The sequence below is a fragment of the Hemibagrus wyckioides genome, linkage group LG14 (assembly GCF_019097595.1).
Source record: "Hemibagrus wyckioides isolate EC202008001 linkage group LG14, SWU_Hwy_1.0, whole genome shotgun sequence".
In the NCBI taxonomy this organism is placed as follows: Eukaryota; Metazoa; Chordata; class Actinopteri; order Siluriformes; family Bagridae; genus Hemibagrus; species Hemibagrus wyckioides.
In genome coordinates, this window is record NC_080723.1 from 4,610,001 (window position 1) to 4,631,069 (window position 21,069).

The window sequence follows — 21,069 nt, forward strand, 5'->3', positions numbered from 1 at the left end:
TTCTCTCCCTCAATTTTTTCCACTCATGCCACGTCAACACTATTCATCAGTACCGTATGATATAATTATCACTATTATTGCTCTTCCTCACAGTTCCTTGAGTTATACTCATAACTTCTATATACGCATAACTTCTTTCCTGGTCAAACTCTCTTCTGCTGAACAGAATTATGGGATTGCCATCAGCAAGGGACAGACTTTATCTCACTGTGAAAAAATGCAGGCTACGTAGGAACATAGTGTGACTTATGAATAGGTTAGTGTATGAAGCTGTTTCCAATAATGAGGTCACTTACAACACACAAGTGCTGTATTTGCCCAGTTGACGGCTTAAATGATAAATGGTTTGTCCCTCTCATTAACTTTTGTTCTTATTGTCTTACAGGCCTGAGACACAGCAGAAAGTTCCATCCGCTCCCCCTCCTCCTCCTCCTCCTCCTCCTCCTCCACCACCCCAACCTGAGCCAGTCGCACCCCCAGAACCAGAGGAAGAGATTTTGGGCTCGGATGATGAGGAACAGGAGGATCCGGCAGACTACTGCAAAGGTCCTAATAAAGTTTCTTCTTCTGCTCTCTCTCTCTCTCTTTCACTTTCTCTCTTGCTCTCTCACTCTCAGTCTCACTTGCAGAACTAAGGAAATTCAATTTGGGTAACATCTTGGTAAATGATAGCTGCCTGCTCTATAGAGATACTGATAAAAGTCTATAATCCTCTCAGGATTGTCTATATGTCATCTACTTATCATTCCTTTATATCACTCACCCTACTGGTGCTTTCTGTAATTGTTCCTTGTTCTGCAATACTTACAAAATTTGCCAGACAGTTAATCAGAAATCTAGGCATCATGTCTCTACATTCAGAGACAAGAGGATTTTAGATCATTTATATTTATAATATGCTTCTACATTAGTTATGTTTATAATTCTGCAGACAGTGGATAAAGAAAGATGAGTTTAGGCCAGGTACAGCATGTCATATTCACTCATCAGGCATAACATTATGACCACAGAGAGGTGAAGTGAATAACCTGTTAGTGGGTGGGATGTAATAGGCAGCACCTGAAAAATGGACAAGCGTAAGGATTTGAGCGAGTATGACGAGGGCCAAATTGTGATGGCTAGACCACTGGATCAGAGCATCTCCAAAACTGCAGCTCCTGTGGGGTGTTCCCGCTCTGCAGTGGTCAGTATCTATCAAAAGTGGTCCAAAGAAGGGACAGTGGTGAACCGGCGACAGGGTCAAGGACAGTCAAGGCTCATTGACGCACGTGGGGAGCGAAGGCTGGGTCCGTGTGATCCAATCCAACAGACAAGCTACTGTTGCTCAAATTGCTGAAGAAGTTAATGTTGGTTCTGATAGAAAGGGGTCAGAATACACAGTGCATGATGGGTCAGGGCTGTTTTGCCAGCAAAAGAGGGACCAACACAACTTAAGACATAATGTTATGTCTGATCGGTGTACATCCCAGAAGAACTCTATATGTTGAAATAAACATGCCACTTTTAGACTGTCCTAAACATGTTTCTCTTGGTTTCATTCCTTCTTTCTTTCTTTCTATAGGAGGGTACCATCCGGTGAAGATAGGGGATCTGTTCAATGGGAGGTACCATGTGATCCGAAAGCTAGGCTGGGGTCACTTTTCTACGGTCTGGCTATGTTGGGATATCCAGTGAGTCTTCATGCACATAAAACATCATCCTTGCAAACCACACACACACACACACACACACACACACACACACACACAGTCTGTAACTCAGACTCAGTGTTGCCCAGCAGCTTGGTGTATGCCTGTATCTGTGTCCTAGTGTCATGTTTCGACTCCTGTATCTCTTTGAAGATCTTGCCTCTCTCTCAATTAGAATAATAGCTCATATGTCAACTTGGAAACTCACACTCAGCACTTCAGTATTTTACTGCAGCCCGAACTCAACTTATCTACATCGTCTTTTCACCTAGGAGACCAGTACAACCAACACTTCCAGTGAACACAGTCTACACACTCAGCTATTTAGATAAAATCAGTCACAAACTTCCAATAAGATACTGCAGTATTTTTGAAGAGCCAAATATTTATCCGCCACATCTGTAGCATAAATACAAACCATTTAATGATATTTTACTCTAGTGAAAAAATGACACAATGCAAACAGTGGAAAACCTGTTGGTTCGAAACTAGATATATTTATATAGAAGAATATATTAATAAGAGTGCTTTTATAGAATTTTATCCACCTTCCCATGTGTGGAGGAATATTTTCAAAAACCATTTCCTCTTTCTGACACTTTTTTTAGTATCTATACGTCATCAGATGGGAACTGAATCCCTTTTTATGTTTAGTTTCAGCTCCACTGGTATCCACCAGGACCTAGAGTAGGTCACCAGGTGACCTACTCTCATGCATTTATACATTGATTGGTAAATCAGCTGACTGCTTAAATCTAAACTCCTAGACTCTGTAGGAAACAGACAGGATTTCTGTAGAACATTTTAAACAAGAGTGCATCATTCATCAGTTAGTGCCAGACATGGTTTGGAAAACATTGTGAGACTGTCCAACATGTATAATGATATGGACCCAACATGTGACATTTCACAGCACACACTCAGCATTTGCCTGTCTTCATATACTCTAGACGACTAGACTGAAAAATGACGTCAGTAATAAGTCATTTGAAGAAAAATTTGATAAACATAAATGGATTTTGCTATAATATACCTTGATATTGCTTCCATCCATCCAACCATCCATTGTCTATACCCGCTTTATTCCTAATTAGGGATCTGCTGGAGCCTATCCCAGCATACATTGGGCGAAAGGCAGGAATACACCCTGGACAGGTCACCAGCCCATCACAGGGCCACACATATAGACAGACAACCACACACACTCACACTCACTCCTATGGGCAATTTAGAATCACCAGTCAACCTAATGTACATGTTTTTGGACTGTGGGAGGAGTAAACCCACGCAAGCACGGGGAGATTGATATTGCTTATTTAACAAAATATTATTTGGAAATGTTCGGTTCATTTCGAACCTTGGCATGTCAGTCAGCCAGTAGTCTAATTTTCTCATCATTTGATGAAGTTTTTGCAAACACACCGTAGCAAATGGAATCAATTCAGTTACCAGAACCTGGCTGTAGAAATGTCCACGATGCACCTGCTCCATCTCATCATTATCAAAATGGAGAAGTGCACTTAGACTCTCTGTTCGGTGCACAAACTTTTACAATGTCTAAATGGCATAATAAAATACATTAATAACAAGGCATTTAGCCAGTGGAAGTTTTCCCCTTAGTCGATGAAACTGACAGAGGCTGATGTGGATTTTGATGACAGTCTAAAGTAATAATAATAATAATAATAATAATAATAATAGTAATAATAATAATAATAATAATAATAACAATTATTGTTGTTGTTGTTGTTATTATTAATAGTAATAATAATAATAATAATATTTAAATATTATAAAATATAAATTATTATTATATAAAATATATATAATAATATTTAAACAATTTAGCAGTCGTTTTGATTAGGTTTTTTAAATGTAGAGAAATGTCATTGGAATCGAATCATTAAATGTGTTTCTTTTACTCTTCTGTGGGTTAAACATACTTTAAAACAACTTGCTGTGATTGAGATCCGTGCAAAAGAGTTTCCAGAACAACACGAAGTAGAAAATGTCAGAGTTTCACCATGTGATGGCCACATGAATATTTTAATTGTTAAGATATGACCACAAACTGTTTTAAAATCCAAAATTATCAACAATATTTCACACTACACTCTCTGCTGTTTACACTCATTTTCAGTTACATCACAGCAAAGAAATCTAGATTTTTCTAGATTTTTTATTGACTTTTATAGTTTATTAACTATTATAGTTTTTATTACCTTTTGTTGTAACCGATTAGAGCTGTTTTTTAATGTTACATCAATGTATATTGACTGCCACTACAAATACACTTTATAAGTGAGTTTTAAGTGAACTAGTTTTCTAAAATTAACTAGTTTTCCAAAATCACATGTCGTGGGTAGAGATTGGTTTGGAAGATGCTGGAATATCTACCAAATTTCACCCATAAACACTTGAGAATATTAGAGGAAATTAGAGGAATTTTAATTATTTTAATTTAATTATTTGCTGTGTTTAATGCCCTAGATAACCAACTCGCTTTCTCCTGGCTGTCAGAAAACACTTTGATTCACTGTTGCTTTCCTTACCAAAGGTTTCACACTTTCAATAATCCACTCTGATTGACTGTATTGCACACTCCCAGAGCCATAAGGCTCAGAAACATATTGTTCATTCTCTACATCCTAATAAAGATGGCCCAATAAAAACGACCTATACAGTGCAGGCAGTACAGGAACCAGTGACTCCCCATCTGCTTCTCTGGGAATTTTATTTTATTTTTTAATATAAATTCACTTGCCATTTTGGTGACCGAAAGAAACAGGCCACAGCAACAAACTGTAATGTTGTAGCAGTACTTCAGTAAGGGGTTTTACACAGACAAAATGGATTGAAAATGTCATTGAGATAACATTTGAGTAATATTAATGTAATGGAGGGAATATAGGATGTGCATTTGCAGCCTCAGGCACTTTGAGTCTGATTACCATTTGGGACAGTTGGAAGCCAAAAATCCCATATGGCCAGACATATACACACACACACAGACAGACTTGCTCAGTTCATCAGCAGCTATAGCCTGGATGTACAACAGTCTTGTGTTCTGTCCACAGAGGGAAGCGCTTTGTGGCGATGAAGGTGGTGAAGAGTGCTCAGCACTACACAGAGACGGCACTAGACGAGATCAAGCTACTGCGATGTGTGAGTGAAAAGGCCACTAGTACAAGAGTATACACAGTATATCATTTTAGTGTGTCCTCGTCGGTCCATTGAAACACACTGTTCTTTGTACTTTGGAGTAGAAATCATTTTCATTAAGCTAATGCAGCTCGTGTCAAATGACAGGTTTTAAGACACGCCATGTGTTGCTAAAAGTTTAGGCCATTTGATCCCAGGAGCTCATTTAAGAGTGTGTGTTGTAATTGTACACGCCTATGTCTGTCTGTCAGGTACGTGAGAGTGACCCCACTGACCCCAACAAAGACATGGTGGTTCAGCTCATCGATGACTTCAAGATCTCGGGGATAAACGGAATCCGTATCCTCCTCAATCTGTGTACGTGTGTGTGTGTGTGTGTGTGTGTGTGTGTGTGTGTGTAGCTGTGTCATGAATGTAAATGTGTGTTATTCCACCTAACTCACCCTCTCAGATGTATGTATGGTATTTGAAGTCCTTGGCCACCATCTACTGAAATGGATCATCAAGTCCAACTATCAGGGCCTGCCTTTACCGTGCGTCAAGAGCATCATCAGACAGGTACACGCCTCTAGACACACTAAATACTGGAATATATATATATATATATACACTGTGAACAGTACTGAATTGGATTGTTGCTAGGTATGCTAGACATCTAGATGTTCTTTAAGCCAGGGGTTCTTTAATGTTTTGCAGCCAGAAATAAATTTCACACACTACTTCATTGCAGATTCATTTCAATAACATGAAATGTGTGAATTAATATTTCATGTATTTATTAGAACCCTGTGATTTTTTTCCCCCCTAAGCTTTACTTTTGCACCAAATGAACAGATTGGGTCCAAGTGGACATTTTACTGTATATAGGCCTACTTATTATTTAAGATTTGGATTAAACTCATTCCATTCAAGTATACCACCTAAGTAATGTAGATCATTTCTTTGACAACGGTAGGTTGTTATTTCCACCACTGTAAAAAATATATATTAAAAAATTCAGTTCCCTCGGCTATGCTTTACAGTCCAGCGGTCTGAACCCCATTTAAGACGTACTGCTTTACTATGACCAGTGTTTTATCTCACTGCCACAATAGCCTTCTGCTTCCCGTCTACATGAATCCCAGCTGATTCCTGATCCAGGCAAAGTGATGTGAATGTTGTGTGTGTTTAATTGGCAGGTCCTGCAGGGTCTGGATTACCTCCACACTAAGTGCAAGATCATTCACACAGACATCAAGCCGGAGAACATCCTGATGTGTGTGGATGACGCCTTTGTCCGGCGCATGGCAGTCGAAGCCACCGAGTGGCAGAAAGCAGGAGCACCTCCTCCCTCTGGATCTGCAGGTATTATGCTGTTTCTTTACAAAACACCATCTGATAGAGGATAAAATAATAATAACAGTTATTTGTCTGTCAAACACTTTAAACATATAAAGGAGGCTATTTTTATCATCAGTGTAAAAGTTGATTAGGTTGAAATAATACAGGAAATGAACAAACTCAGAAAGGAAATCATTATTGATGTACAACTTAGATATGCAGCATGATCTTGTCTTTCAGTCTAGTTGGTAATGCTGTAGTTCAAATCCTAAGCAGGACAAGTCATATAGTCAGTAAAAATGCGATAAGATCTGACTTCTGAGAAATACTCTTCATAGATTCATGATATTCAAACTTCCACTTCCAGCTATTGTAGCTTACACTTACAAACTCCTTGACCTGAATTTGTCCTCGATGTTCGCAGGAAAGCAACAACCTCACACACATAGCACATTAGTTCCTCATGGTTTTCTTCTACTGACTCATATGTAAGGCAGAAATGCCTTACTGAAGTCTTGGATTCAAGACTATGATCATTCTTGATATAATTTCTGCTAGAATAAAGCCTGATCCCTTGACAGTATCTAAGGACAGGCTGGTTATAGATGAGCTGCCTTTGTGGCCTTGTGCGGGGAGGGACCCGTATGATGGTGTGAAGAGATGACGAGAGACAGGTATCAGAAATAGCCGGCGGCTTTAATGTGGAACTGGGACAGAAAGACAGGACAGAAAGTGCCATGAAATCCTCTTTTAGAATAATCTCAAGGAAAAGAAATGTACTTGAAGACTTTATGACAAACAGTATTGTGTTATCAATGTTGCACTTGTATAAACCAACATGTTAAAGAGTGAGAGGTCTAGCAAGGCTGTAACTAAACACGAGGACACTGGGACCTGGATCTTGGTAGATTTAAAGGTTTAGATTTGTTACCTCCCGTGTAGCCTATATCCCAGTCCAAATTCATATTGGAACAGTAAGATCCTGTTAACCTGACGGTCCACTGTAGTCCAAAGTGTGGAAAAATTGTACATTCAAGCACAGCGATGATCAATTCTCAGCTGACCTCAGATCAGCTATGGAGGAGAGGAAACTATAGGGTTGTCTATAGACGTCATTGCCCATGATGGTTAAAGCTTATAGACTTCTTTTTAAAGGGTAAACAATGTACATCTGCTAGCATCTTACATAGCTAAGATATAAATGTCTGAGTGTACTGTGTGTCAGATGACATGGTGTAAATGTGTGAGGATATGCCAGATCCTGTGATATAAATATAAATGTTTGGTGGTCTGTAGAATACATTTTTTATAATATTTTGAAATCTAGACTACTCGTAATGTTGCTAGCCGACTGGGTTAGGCATAACTGAATGTAATATACATTAGATACTGCGAAATATTCACTATATTGAGCTCACTAAAATTATGATCCCTGACGGCTAGTTTAACTCGTTTGTGTTTCGTCTCTACAGTGAGCACAGCACCCCAACTCAAACAGGTACGTAGCACTAACAATCCCTACGTAACCACTGCTAAATTAATTAACTAATAATAGCAAAATATCTTCTGGTCCTTTAAGCAAAGGCAGGAGTATGTAATGCTTTGTGTGTGTATGTGGTGCCCCCTACAGGTGGGGAAGATCTCCAAGAACAAGAAGAAGAAGCTGAAGAAGAAGCAAAAGCGGCAGGCGGAGCTGCTAGAGAGACGCATGCTGGAGATAGAGGCATTAGAAAGGGAGGCCGAGAGACAGAAAGCCAACGAAGGGATAAACCCACCACCAGGACCTGCACTAGCGCTCGGGGAGAGTGAAGATGAGGACGACGAAGAGGAGGACATAGAGGAAGAAGAGGAAGGAGAGGGAGAGAGGGAGCATCCTGTTAGATTAACCAACCACACATGTGAGTGATCACTGAAGGACATATTTGTGTGTCCATATTTTGAAATATATTTTATTTATGCTATTATTCTAACAGCCCTTAGTCATTGGTCATACTCTGCACTATAAATTTCCATTTTTGCCTGCACCATCATTATTAGAGCCATCCCATGGCATTCGATCAGCACAAAGAGAGAGAGCTTTCAGCACAAGTGGGTCAGCAGCTGCAGGTGGAGTGCAGAGGATTCTAGAAAGAGCTCGCTCTGATGGTGCGCTCGCATGGACATGTGAACTTGTGCTTTCAGCGTGGCAAGACGAGCACACGATAGGTCCCGAGAACACTGATCACAGTTGCTAGGCAACTGGAGAATAAGGATGCTGAGCATCAGCTAGCTAATGACTGAGGCTAATGATTTATCTGGTAGTCTCCATTTAAGCCTTTTATTTGAATAGTGTAAAAGCAGAATGATGGTGGAAACAGGCGAAACCCTCTGCATTTCCCTCTGGTAAATTACTAAGAAAGCACACAGCATGCCTAAAATTTACACTATAATTACAATCACAAAAACTTGCTGCTTTGGCACTGTTGAAATGCCATGAATTTTGATTTATGAAACAATGAAGCCAACAAATGTGGGTAATTTTCATGGAATCAACTCATTCATGTTTAGAACCCATCTTGGATTTAGCCTTTATTATGTGCTCACTGGCCACTTGTTCCTAATCAGTCTGCTAAACCTTGGTAGGACAAAGCCTTTTAAAGCGTGGATTCCACAAAGTATTAGAAACATTTTTCTGAAATTCTGGTCCATCTTGATAGGATTGCATCAAATAAATTGCGGCAGATTTGTTAGCTAGCGCATCCCAAATGTATATACGTATAATATACAGAGGTATATCGTTGTTAACAATCGTTGACATTGCAACAAAGCAGCTTTACAGAAATCTGTTTAGATCTGCTGACTAGGAAGCCCATTAGAGCAGGGTTCCCCAACCATGGACCGGTCTGATACCAGACAATTTGACTGGTGCCTGGGGGATAAAGGGTACAGGTTCAAGACCCGGACCGGTGGTTACGGACCCCTGCATTAGAGTACACTGAACTCAGTCCATGTTCATGGAACCATTTTTGAAAAAGATTTGGGCTCATATTCTTAGCTATTATAAGATTAGGTAAATGATGTCCTTAAAGATAGACATGGTCAGTCACTTAAACAGCAGCATACTCAGACAAGCTAACTGAAATGATGCTCAACATTCTCCACACCATTACAGAAACACTACCAGACTGAAACATTGTGACAAGGCAAAGCTGGGTTCATGGAGTCATGTAGACGCCAAACTCGAGATTCATCAGGCCCGACGACGTTATCTAATCCACAACTGTCCAGCTTCGATTAGCCCATCATAGCCTATGGTTCTTTTAAGCTCATCATGGTGGTTATTCAAAGTTACCAGAGCCGTCACCTCAGCTCGAACCATTCTATTTCCCTTGTTCTGTCTCATCAACTCTAAAGACATAAGCAGTAGATCAGCCCTTTCTGGAATACTCAAATCAACCCATCTGACACCAGTAAAAATGTGGTGGTTAAAATAACTGAGATTAGAGATCAGATTTTTCCCATTAACTTAAGCACTTGAGATGTGCCAGATTTTATTCATCGATTTTTGACACATGATCAGCTGATTAATCAGTTGTTCCTAAAAAAGTGGCCAGCCGGTGTGTATATTTCAATCCATTCTGTTTCAGTCCAGTGTTTGTCCAGTGTTGCTAGACTGGAAATAAATGAAGAGAGGGAATCTAAGGTCTGTTGATGCAGAGACAGGCAAGCCTCCAACTTCCTCTCCACCCCCACAGTGTGGCAGTGTGTACCAGACCCATGTGCGAACACACACACGCAGGACTGTAAACTCCACTCATTTATGTATCCCCCTCCTATTCCTTCCTCTTTTCCTCTATCCTAGGTGCAGCTCCTCCAGAGCCACAACAGCAGGAAGATGAGGAGGACTGTGAAGTACCTCCCAACACTGACATTCCCGATGTTGAAGATCCCACGGCGGAGACGGAGACCAACACACCACAACGTGAAGAGAGCAACAACCCTGCAAATGAGGATGAGGAGGAGGAGGAGGAGGAAGAGGAGGAGGAGGAACGAGAAGAATCTGAAGAAGATGCGGAAGAGCAGGAGAAAGCAACAGAACAGCAGGAAGCTGAAGCAGATCAGGAAGACGCAAAAGAAGTAGACAGACTTGAACCTGTATCTTCGGATGAGAAGCCAGAACCAAAGACAGACGAGTGTGCAAAGGAGGAACAGCCTGAGCTGCCGAAAGAAGAAGGAGAAAGAAGAGAAGAGGAAGGCGACGAGGAAGACGAAGACGAAGGTGATGACGATGAGGACGACGATGACGATGAAGCAGAGGATGAAACCCAGGAGCTTAGGAACTCCACAGAGACCCACAACGACACCTTAAAAACCAACGGTCATGCAGTGTTGGACGCAAATCATCCATCAGAAGTTGTGCCCCTGGTGCCCTCACCCACACCTCTGCTGTGTCCGCTGGTGGAGTCAGAGCTCAGCGTCACTGACCGCGACGCCTCCGATGCCTCTTATGAGCTGTTTAACGGCGAGACAGCAGCACTTAGTAACGGCGCTCGACACCGAGCCACAGCACCACGCTTCCCCGAGCTCCCACTGGACCCTGACCTGGACGAGTGTGAGAATGAGGAAGGAGAAACAAACCTGAACCCTGATGCCGAGCGCAGCCGCACCGTCTCATCCTCCAGCACCGGAGACACTCCGAAAGGTGGCACACATACTCACCTCCATCCAGCATCTGTTCACTTCTCCGAATAGTTGGTGGTGGTGGAAATTAGACTAAAATCTTATTTACAATCTTCCTAACAATATTTTTAATTAATTAAAGTGTATTATTTATTTATTTTTTTTGTTTATTATTTATTTTTGTATTTATATCCTTTGTTTTATATGTACTGTCTTAGTGTTACAGTAATGACATGATATTTTTATTTGTCTATTTATTTTGCTTATGGTGCTTATGTTATTGTTCTAACAGCTAGTTTAACAGCTCTGTACTTCTTCACTCAGCTAAAGCACGATCAGCTGACCTGCTGGTGAATCCTCTGGACCCTCGCAACGCTGACGTACTCCGAGTGAAAATAGCGGACCTGGGCAATGCCTGCTGGGTGGTAAGAAGCATTGGTTTTTCTGATGGATTTCACTAAACTCTTCCAAATCATCTTACAGTGTTGTGGGGTATAAATCAGACAGAACATGGGACATGAAATGTGGTGTTATAGTGGACACTGTGCTTATCGAACATGAGCTTCTCATCACAGTGTCAGGGGTACTGTACGGTGGCCGAGAAGGGCAAAACAGAATAACAAATCAGAAGACAATTCAGACAAAGCGGAAAAGGTAGGTATAGTTGTTGCTAATGGAATTCTTCCCTCTGATTGGACGAGACATCTGTCACTCACACAGGATATACAGGAAATCCAGCAGTAGCTGCAGCAGTAGAAGGTGTGTGTATGAACACAGCTCTGCTCTTATAGCGCTCCTTACATCCTTTAATCTGGAATAGTTTTGCCTTCCAAACATTCCTGGTGTGTTTTTAGAGACCGCAAACTAATCTTCACGCCATGATACGCAGTCAGTATATCCAAAATGAACCTACTTCCTGAATGAACTCCATTTTCTGCTAAATATAAATATATATGTTTGTTATTTTCTTTAAAAGATTTTGCACTATTGAAAAAAAGTGAAGGCAGAACTCCACACATGTACAAGAAATAAAGTTTCTCCACACAATTTCCATCAACTTGCATCTCTGAAAACACACCTAAAGAACGCAGGTATGTTTCAAAGACCAAACTATTCCAGGTTAAAGGATGTAAGGAGCGCTATAAGAGCTGTTCATATACATGTGAGTCAACTTTCTACTGCTGCAGCCTGCTGGACTTCCTGTATAGCTTAGAGTGACAGAAGTCTCATCCAATCAGAGGTAAGAATTCCATTCTCAAACAATAGCTACCTTTTTCCGGTTTGTCTAAATGGTCGTTGTGTTTTCGGATTTGTTATCGTGTTTTGCACTTCTCGGCCACCGTAGTACTGTGAGGATGGAGAAACTAATACAAGTGATCAGAAATCCCACACTCTCACAAGAGCTCAAAAGAAAATGGTGAAAATAATGCAAGCAATCAGACAGGATGAAATAAATCGCATCCAAATTCAACTCGGATGGACAGAATGTCATGTTTGGATGTTTAACAGAATTGTTGAACAGAAGAACTGCCTCAGAGACAGGTGGCTTTCAGCACAAGTGGGTCAGCAGCTGCAGGCAAAGCTTCTAGATTCTAGAAGGAACTTGTTTGAACAAAACTTGTGAATTCGAGCTGCCGGGCAAACAATGCAATCAAGTGGGTAAAACTGGGAGAACGTTGTTGGGCAAGTAGGAAATATGCAAGCCAAGCCTAAACTAGCTGATGACTGACGCTATAGACTATTTAAACGGTAACTGCTTAGACTTTTATGCAGAAAATAAAAGCAGCATGGTGGGTCCTCAGCTTGATGCTGTAGAGCTTTGTCATGTTCCTCCCATGTTTGTGTGGGGTTTCCTCCAGGTTCTGCGTTTTCCTCCCACTGTTAAACAACCCTGGGTGTGAATGTGTGTGTGTGTATAGTGCCTTGTGATAGACTGGGTGTGAATACCCTGTGATGGATTGGCATCTGGCATGAATTCTCCCACCTTGAGACCAGTGTAGCTAAGGTTTGACTCCAGATCCAGCAGGATCCTGACGATTCCTGAAAACGAGTGAACGAAGTCTAAACCACTGGAAGATCATCGTCCTTAGACGTGTCGGTGAAACTAAAATTACACAGTAGTCATATTAGGAAAAATCAAAATAAGGGTAATAAAGACAGGATTGTTGTGATGAAAATGTTGCCTGGATCTTAACTATTATCCAGATGGATGGATCAGAGTAGCATCTCTTCTTGGCTACGGTTTGTGCATGCTTGGATGGACATTTCCAGCAAGACAGTGTAGCATGTCACAAGGCACGTATCATCACGGTGTGTTCCAAGAACATAACATCACTTCAGCGGCCCGCATCTCTCCAGTGGATTGCGGCTCTTACTCCACTTGAGCATCTGTGGGATGAGGTGGAAAAGGCTGTTATGCAGTGCAGTCACTTCTGCATGATGCAGCATTCTTGTACAACACATCCAGCAAAGACTGCTACTAGAATTGTGTATAACTAATTATTGTAGTGTACTGTATATCTGTCATTACTCTCAAAGCAGTCTTGTGGTCTATTTTTAAACCGCCGGGGAAAAAAATGCACCAGAGTTTATTTTTATTTTTTGGAAATTTTCACGGTCATAACCACAAGCGCACGAGGAAAGGGAGCGAGGTCACAGATTTCTTTAGTTATTCTCAAGATTACAGCACGTGGGTGTAACAGATGTGTTGTGAATGCAGACGTCAAGAGGCCACCGAGTAACTTCGCTCGATTTTGTACTAAAGTGGCTTTAAAAAAAAACAAATGTCAGATGTCGCCCACATCCGCGCAGGTGCATCGCTTTCTGTCCACATGAACTGTGCGAAAGGGACGAAATGAAAAAGATAAAAAGGAACACATTAGCAAGATAGCACAAGACGTGATCTAATAGATGACTAATGAATTCTGTCGATAGACCTGAGAATCACGGATCCTCCTGCCTTTTACAGCACAAGCACTTCACAGAAGACATCCAGACGAGGCAGTACCGCTCTATCGAGGTTCTGATCGGTGCTGGTTACAGCACTCCTGCAGACATCTGGAGCACCGCTTGTATGGTAAGCATGTTCATTACAGTGTTTACAACATCACAACACGACCACATAGGTTCCTGGCCAACCCGCACAGATACACGCAAACACTAATCACCGATTTATCCAGTCTCTTCTATTCTCCATATCAATCACTGTAGCTGTCCAACGATATCCATCTGATAACAGATCATCTCTTTCAGTTGGACATGATAATTACAAAACCCATCGTGAAGTCTTCTCGGAATTACCATAATTAGGCTGCTTCCGACATGGAAAAAACCATTCGAGCTTCTCGCAGAGACTTAATCACTAGCTGGCAAGAAAATGCAACTCGCATGTCCCTGAAAGTGCAGAGTTCTCTCCTCAGGCTTATAAACCCAGCTCTAAATGATGTGCTGATTAGTATTAACCGCGCATATTTGGAGTCGGCTGAGGGTGTTTAAGTGGGTGCAATTTAAGCAGAACATGCTGGATATCTGACATCGGACTATTTAGTCAATAACTGTGTATCAGACTGTTGCTTCACTACTATATATCTGTTTCAGTTGAATGGCTGAATTTTATTTTCTCCTTTGGATTGCCAGCACTTGAAATTTGTTTTGTTTTTTTGCACACTATTTAAATATGAGATTTACATAAGTGGGATATTTGAGCTTGGCCCGCTTTGAGAACACTTGAATGTAGCATTTATGCAGTTCAGTAATTGGACCGTTGTTGTCTGCCGGTCATCGATCGTGTTCCACTTACGCTCCTGTTTCTGTCCCCTTCAGGCGTTTGAGCTGGCGACAGGAGACTATCTGTTCGAGCCACATTCAGGAGAGGACTACTCACGTGATGAAGGTAAATCTCCGATCACAGACAGTTTTCTTTTTAATCACTTATTCTATAATATGAACAATATTCTGCTATAATTCATAGAATTGTATCCAAGACTGACCATATTTACTGCTATCCCAGATTATAACGGAGTGTATATTAAAAGTTTAGTTCATGTGCCTGGTTTCTATGATCTTCCATTCATCACTTCACCCTTTTCCTTTTGGCAAGTCTCACTGATCCTCCTCCAGTCTCTCTTCGGCTTTCAGACACTCTCCCACTTAACCGTCTTCGGCTCTGTCTCGTCTTTTTACTCTTCCCTAACCACGCGGATTCTCGAACCACACACATACGCTACATCCTCCATCCACTTTTCTTTTTTTTAATCCCTCAATCGCCTTTCCCGAGTCACAACAAACAGAAATACAGACACTTAGTAACACAGAAACGTATCATTATTATTATTATTTCCCAGTATCAGATCCCACCTCTGAGATCAGATTATTAATTCCAGTCATTTGTACCCTGTAGGCTGTGTACTTTCTCCTCATTCCCTCCGTCATCAAGGTCATTCTTTGCGCCATTTCCCCACCGTCACACCCTAAAAATAGCACGACACCAAAAGGTCTCGACTCGGTTAATGACCTGTTTAAATTCATCTAAGCATGGAGAATTTTTGTCTGTATGTATTTCCAGTTAATCTGTATTTACCGCTGTACTTTATCACAGTATTACTAATCTACTATCTTTCCCTCTGCCTCCCTCTCCTCTCCTCAAACATCTGTCACCCATTCGTACCCACCTTCCTGCACCGTGTCTCTCCTTTTCCTTCCTCTGTCCTCCCTCCTCCCCTCTGCTTTGTAGATCACATAGCCCACATCATAGAGCTCTTGGGCTGTATTCCACGCCACTTTGCTCTGTCTGGAAAATATTCTCGGGAGTTCTTCAACCGGAGAGGTAGCTGTAGGAGCACGCAAGGAGGACGAATACATGCGCAGTCCCACTCGATACAGACAGACCTCGTTAGCCACTATTAAGTATTTTAGTCCACCCTGACTAGCGTGAGATATAAAATATAAAAATGTTCAGTGCAGAGTCTAAGATAAGATTGTCCACAGTTTACGAGGAATTCACAGACACCGTGTCTGTCTGCTCTCGAGCTTGACTGCCATGCATCTACTCGTCCTTCTGCGGAAGTGTGTGCGCGTGTGCATGTTTTACTGATGTCTGTGTGTGCGTGTTTTGTTCTGTGTGTGTGTGTGTGTGTGTGTGTGTGTGTGTGCGCGGTGGTCAGACCACATCGCTCTGATTATGGAGCTGCTGGGGAAAATCCCACGTAAAGTCATCGCTGCAGGGAAATACAGCCGTGAGTTCTTCTGTAAGAAAGGTAAAAGAGCTCCTCATCTTCAGGTCCACAGGAACCAGATCCTAGAGTAAGAAAAAAACAAGACAAAATAAAACATCAGCCTGATTTTAGCTTTTTGGATTTTTGCAAACTAGTCCTAGGATTTTTGGCTTCTGGTTCCAAAATCGATGTCAATTTACTCGCAAACAAGCATGACCACTTCTTGTCAAACAAATCCTAATAGGTTGGAGCTTGATTTACTAAACCAGATGAGTGTGTGCTGGTTGTGTATGGATTGACACGCAGCTTGTCTTGTACGTTGCGATTGATTCTTCAGGAGCCATAAATCCAATGAAGCTAAACTTTAGTGTGTTGTCTTGTTCTACCGATCTGCAACTAGGATTTGAATTCCCATTGGGTTACTTCCAAAACGTGGCCATCTTGTTTTCAGCAAACCATTTATAGAATTAATATTGATCAGTCAGATATTAATATTAATATTATATAAGGCATACAATATTTGATTAAGATGCTTGGACCCCAATGATCATCACCTGTGGCTATATTTTTAAATGCTTTTTTATTGTTCTTTGGTGTATGGTATAGTACACAGATTATGATTATGGTTGATATACAGATTATAAAACATTACATTTCAATCATCAAGAGCCTCCTGGTGGTCCAGCGGCAGGATCCTGTGCTCTCATAGTCGCGGCCCAGGTTCGATTCCTTGGGAGCTAACCCAGCCACTGAAGAGTTAACTCTCAGTGCCGGTCCCAAGCCCGGATTAAATGCGAGGGTCCCGTACTTGGGAAATTAATAGTTTTATGCAAAATGTCCTCATATTTAGTTTCAATTTTATACATTGCATAAGACCAGATGTGTTTAATGAGTTCATCACGAATAGGAGAGATAACTGTGATGACTTTTTACAAAGAAATAGCAATCATATACAAACATAAAGTTGCATTTTGCTAAAGATTTGTTTATTTCCACTTTGTATGGAGACTTCCGGGACATCCTCCATTGCATTAGATATGGTTTTTTGAATACATATACATATTCAAGGTTGGATATTTTAGTATTTCGGCTTCAGCTGTCCAACAGTACTAAGTTAATGAACAGAGCACGAGGGTTAAGTGTTGTTGTTCATCCGTGTATTATGAATAATAACGATTGTATTGCTGATACTAATCTAATCCAGTGTGATGTGCTCAGTGTAGATCGCTGACCACCTGCACAGAAAATCCAACCAGACGTTGTTATTCAAGACACCATTTCATCACGAAGTCTCTTTGGCTGCTGATTTGCTGAATTCCCCACCCAGCGCTAACTCCAGTTTGCTCTCTGCTTTCCTCTGCAGGCGAGTTGCGGCACATCACTAAACTAAAGCCGTGGTCTCTGTTTGACGTCCTGGTGGAGAAGTACGGCTGGTCAGCTGAGGACGCCGGCCACTTCACAAACTTCCTGTTGCCCATGCTGGAGATGGTTCCAGAAAAACGCGCCTCTGCAAGAGACTGCCTCAATCATCCCTGGCTGAACTCGTAGCACCTTCCCACCTCTAGCTCTTTTCCCCCCTAGTGGCGGGCTTCAGGACTGCACCCTGCTCTCAGTCTGGGGGGGAGAGAAAGTGAGGTCAGAGAGACAGAGAGAGAGAGAGAGAATAGGGGAAGAAAGGTGTGTGTGGACTAATGTAAGTCTGGACCATGTTGGAGTGAGTTACTACAGGTGGAAATCTGCATTCACTATACACTCTGTTGCACCTACACACACACAAACACACACACACACTCAGTGCTGCTCATTAACTCAGATTCCATTTTCAGATGGATGAAAAGTATCCTGTAAAAACAAATAAGAAATATGCAATGGAGTCAAAACAAGCACCCAGAGACACGGCAGATAGCGTTGCTGCATCACAGCTCCAGAGTCCCCCGGTTTCATCCTTGACTCTGGTCACTGTCTGTGTGAAGTTCCACGTTCTCGCGGTGTCCGCATGGGTTTCCTCTGGGTTCTCCAGTTTCCTCCCGCACATTGGATTGGATTGGCTGTGATAAATTGCCCGTAGATTTGAACAAGTATATGAATGTGTGTGTGTGTGTGTGTGCACTGTGTATGCTTAGTATCTTGCATCCCATCCAAAGTGCATTCCAGCCTAACACACAGTGTACCCGGAATAGGCTCCGGATCCACCGAGACCCTCATAAAGTGGTTTGTGAATGAATGATTAAGCATTAAACAGATTTCTACACTTTCCCATATTAAGCAGATTAAAAGGCTAGGGCCGAATCAGCGCCCTTAGAGCGCCAAAATGTCCTTGAACTACATTCAAAAGGAACTGTGTTTGCTTGCCTCAATACTTCAGTGTTCAAACTCCAGTAGGCTCCAAACACACTAAAGGAACCTCAAACATCGTAGTCACTGTGAGCTGCTGGAACTGAAATATGGTGTATGCATGTCAGTGTTACTGCTCTAACTTTTTCTGATGGAAATAGTCCACCATCTCTCTCTCTCTCTCTCTCAGCCTCTGATCCCCCCCTTACAGAGACAGAGCCCCCTGAGCCAAGGTTCTGCCACAGAACTGTTTACAGCCCTCCCTCAAACCCCAAAACCTCTACCACCACCACCACCACCACCACCTCCTATCAGAGCTGCATGCCACCGTCCTGGCCCCTGCAGACACATGGGAGACTCCAAACACAAGAGAGACACACTGTGGATTCTAACCATTCTGTGACGTGTAGGAAATGAACAAAACATGAAGTCCGCGAGACTTCAACAGACTGCTTCCTGTCATTTCTCTGAGCATGGAGAACCTGAGGGCGAGTGTGCGTTTTACTGGTGTCCAGAGTCTCCCGCTTCGTTCGTTTCATTCATGAAAAACTGGTCAAAGCCTCGATGTCGAGGGTTCTTGTGGGAACCACGTATACTGTCAACACGCACTCTCTCAAGCATTCCACAACCGTTTCTAACACGTGCGCTTTCTTCCGTTTTTTTTTTTTTCTTTCTTTCCTCCGCAGCACCATCACATGACCATAAATTGACCGCCACCCAAATCAGTCCAGTTCTGTTCGAGGTGTAAAAAAAAAAAAGACCGAGGTTGCACTTGCGTTGCGTTTGTTCAGGGATTACGATCAGTGTAAAGAGCGCAACAGATGCTCTACTAACCTAGCGACATCTACTCCACTGCGAAACAGATATACAGCTTAAGTGAGGGAGGAGCCTCGTGGAATGGAGTTCTATGCTGAAGTGTGTGTGTGTGTTTGTGTGTGGGGGGAAAAGGACACACAACCCCACACACGACAGCTCGCTCTCAGTGCCAATGGCCCTCTTCCACATTCCTGCTCCATCTCTCATCACCTATTTTCGCAATAAAAAAAAAAAAGTATAAGTAGATGGTGAAGTATTTTTAAAAACGATATTTTAAAAAAAAAAGAGAAAAAAGAACTTCTGATTGTTGTGACCGAATATCGTCTTATTATTGAGGTGATTGTGTTTTTGTCCGTTTAGAGATGTTTTAATTTTTTTTGTAATTATGATGATTATGATTACTATTATTGCCATTCACTATTTTTTTACATTCGGTTGTCATCTCTCTCTCTCTCTCCTTTCGTTAGAGTGAACAGTGCTGCTCTGTATGGACTAGTGTGATGCTGATCACATTTGATCAAACATTTTTGCAATAATAGTGAATTTTTGCACCAAAAGCTCCTGATCTCTCACTTTAGCCATGCTGACTGTTCTTCCCCAACATTCACAGTTACATCCTTGTCTGTTTTTCATTGACAGATTTAATAAAATTATAAATTAATGGCTCATTTTTTCCCCCCTCTCCGTCAGCTTTCACCATTTATAGCACTCATCTCCTTTGACAATATCACGAGGGGTCACAAGTGGAATTCCTTAGGTTAACCCTTGGTATCGTTACATACTTTTACTTGCACCATATTAACCAAGTTCAAACAAATGAATTGAAAATATTTATAATACACTATATTGGCAAAAGTTTTGGGACACCCCTCCAAATCATTGAATTCTGGTGTTGTTTTTCAGGGGTTGGGCTCGGCCAGTTCCAGTGAAAGGAACTCTTAATGCGTCATACCAAGACATTTTGGACAGTTTCATGCTCCCAACTTTGTGAGCCAGTCCAAAACTGGGACGTCTGCCTTTACATGCACATGAATGTAATATGGAGTTGTCCCACCCTTGGCAGCTATAACAGCTTCAACTCTTCTTGGAAGGCTTTCCACAAGTGTGTTTATGGGAATTTTTGACCATTCCTCTAGAACCGCATCTGTGAGGTCAGGCACTGATATTGGACGAGAAGGCCTGACTCGCAGTCTCCGCTCCAATTCATCCCAAACGTTGAAGTCAGGACTCTCCACACCAAACTCACTCATCCATGTCTTTATGGACCTTGCTTTGTGCACTGGTGCAGTCATGTTGGAACAGGAAGGGGGCATCCTCAAACTGTTCCCACAAAGTATTAAAGAGGAGCATGAAATTGTCCAAAATGTCTTGGTATGCTAAAACATGAAGAGTTCCTTTCACCGGAACTAAGGGGCCGAGACCAACCCCTGAATTCAACTATTTGGAGGGGTGTCCCAAAACTTTTGGCAATATAGTGCCAATAATGAAATAATGTAAAAACATTTTTGTAAAAAAAAAAAAAAAAAAAAAAAAAGGAATCTAGCAAAACATTAAAAGGTACAACATGAAAAATAAATCAACATACACACCAATTATTTTAAAACATGTTCCATACATGTGAGTGCATGGCTTGGTATGATGCTGTATGTGTATTAAATTGGGATTGGAAAATGTAATACAGAAAGAGCAGATATAATCTAGTCACACATCCTCACTTCATTAGTGTATTAATGGATGCTTTAGTTTAGAATCACAAGAGTCCAGGAAGGGAGACATGTCCCCTCGTCATCCACTGAGAATTACAAAGCCAGTCAATACAGCATTTTATTTTCCGGCCTCGTTCAACATCACAACACGTCTCTGTGACCTGGAACATC

General features: G+C 41.6%; 1 protein-coding gene across 4 annotated transcripts in view; it reads left to right on the forward strand.

Moving 5' to 3' along the window:
- srpk2 (SRSF protein kinase 2) overlaps positions 1–19,858 on the forward strand; it is a 55,661-nt gene extending 35,803 nt beyond the window's left edge. For 2 of the 4 annotated variants that reach the window (XM_058408667.1, XM_058408668.1), the window contains 14 exons: positions 386–546; positions 1,562–1,670; positions 4,766–4,853; positions 5,102–5,189; positions 5,302–5,408; positions 6,029–6,194; positions 7,643–7,668; positions 7,801–8,068; positions 10,012–10,851; positions 11,154–11,254; positions 13,798–13,905; positions 14,652–14,721; positions 15,992–16,084; positions 17,406–19,858. In XM_058408667.1, coding sequence (XP_058264650.1) covers positions 386–546; positions 1,562–1,670; positions 4,766–4,853; positions 5,102–5,189; positions 5,302–5,408; positions 6,029–6,194; positions 7,643–7,668; positions 7,801–8,068; positions 10,012–10,851; positions 11,154–11,254; positions 13,798–13,905; positions 14,652–14,721; positions 15,992–16,084; positions 17,406–17,590 — 2,410 coding nt within the window. In that variant the 3' untranslated portion in view covers positions 17,591–19,858. Of the gene's footprint in view, positions 1–385; positions 547–1,561; positions 1,671–4,765; positions 4,854–5,101; positions 5,190–5,301; positions 5,409–6,028; positions 6,195–7,642; positions 7,669–7,800; positions 8,069–10,011; positions 10,852–11,153; positions 11,255–13,797; positions 13,906–14,651; positions 14,722–15,561; positions 15,655–15,991; positions 16,085–17,405 lie in introns of all 4 variants that reach the window. The other 2 variants (XM_058408666.1, XM_058408669.1) reach the window with 2 other exon arrangements.
- The last annotated feature ends 1,211 nt before the right edge of the window (positions 19,859–21,069 follow it).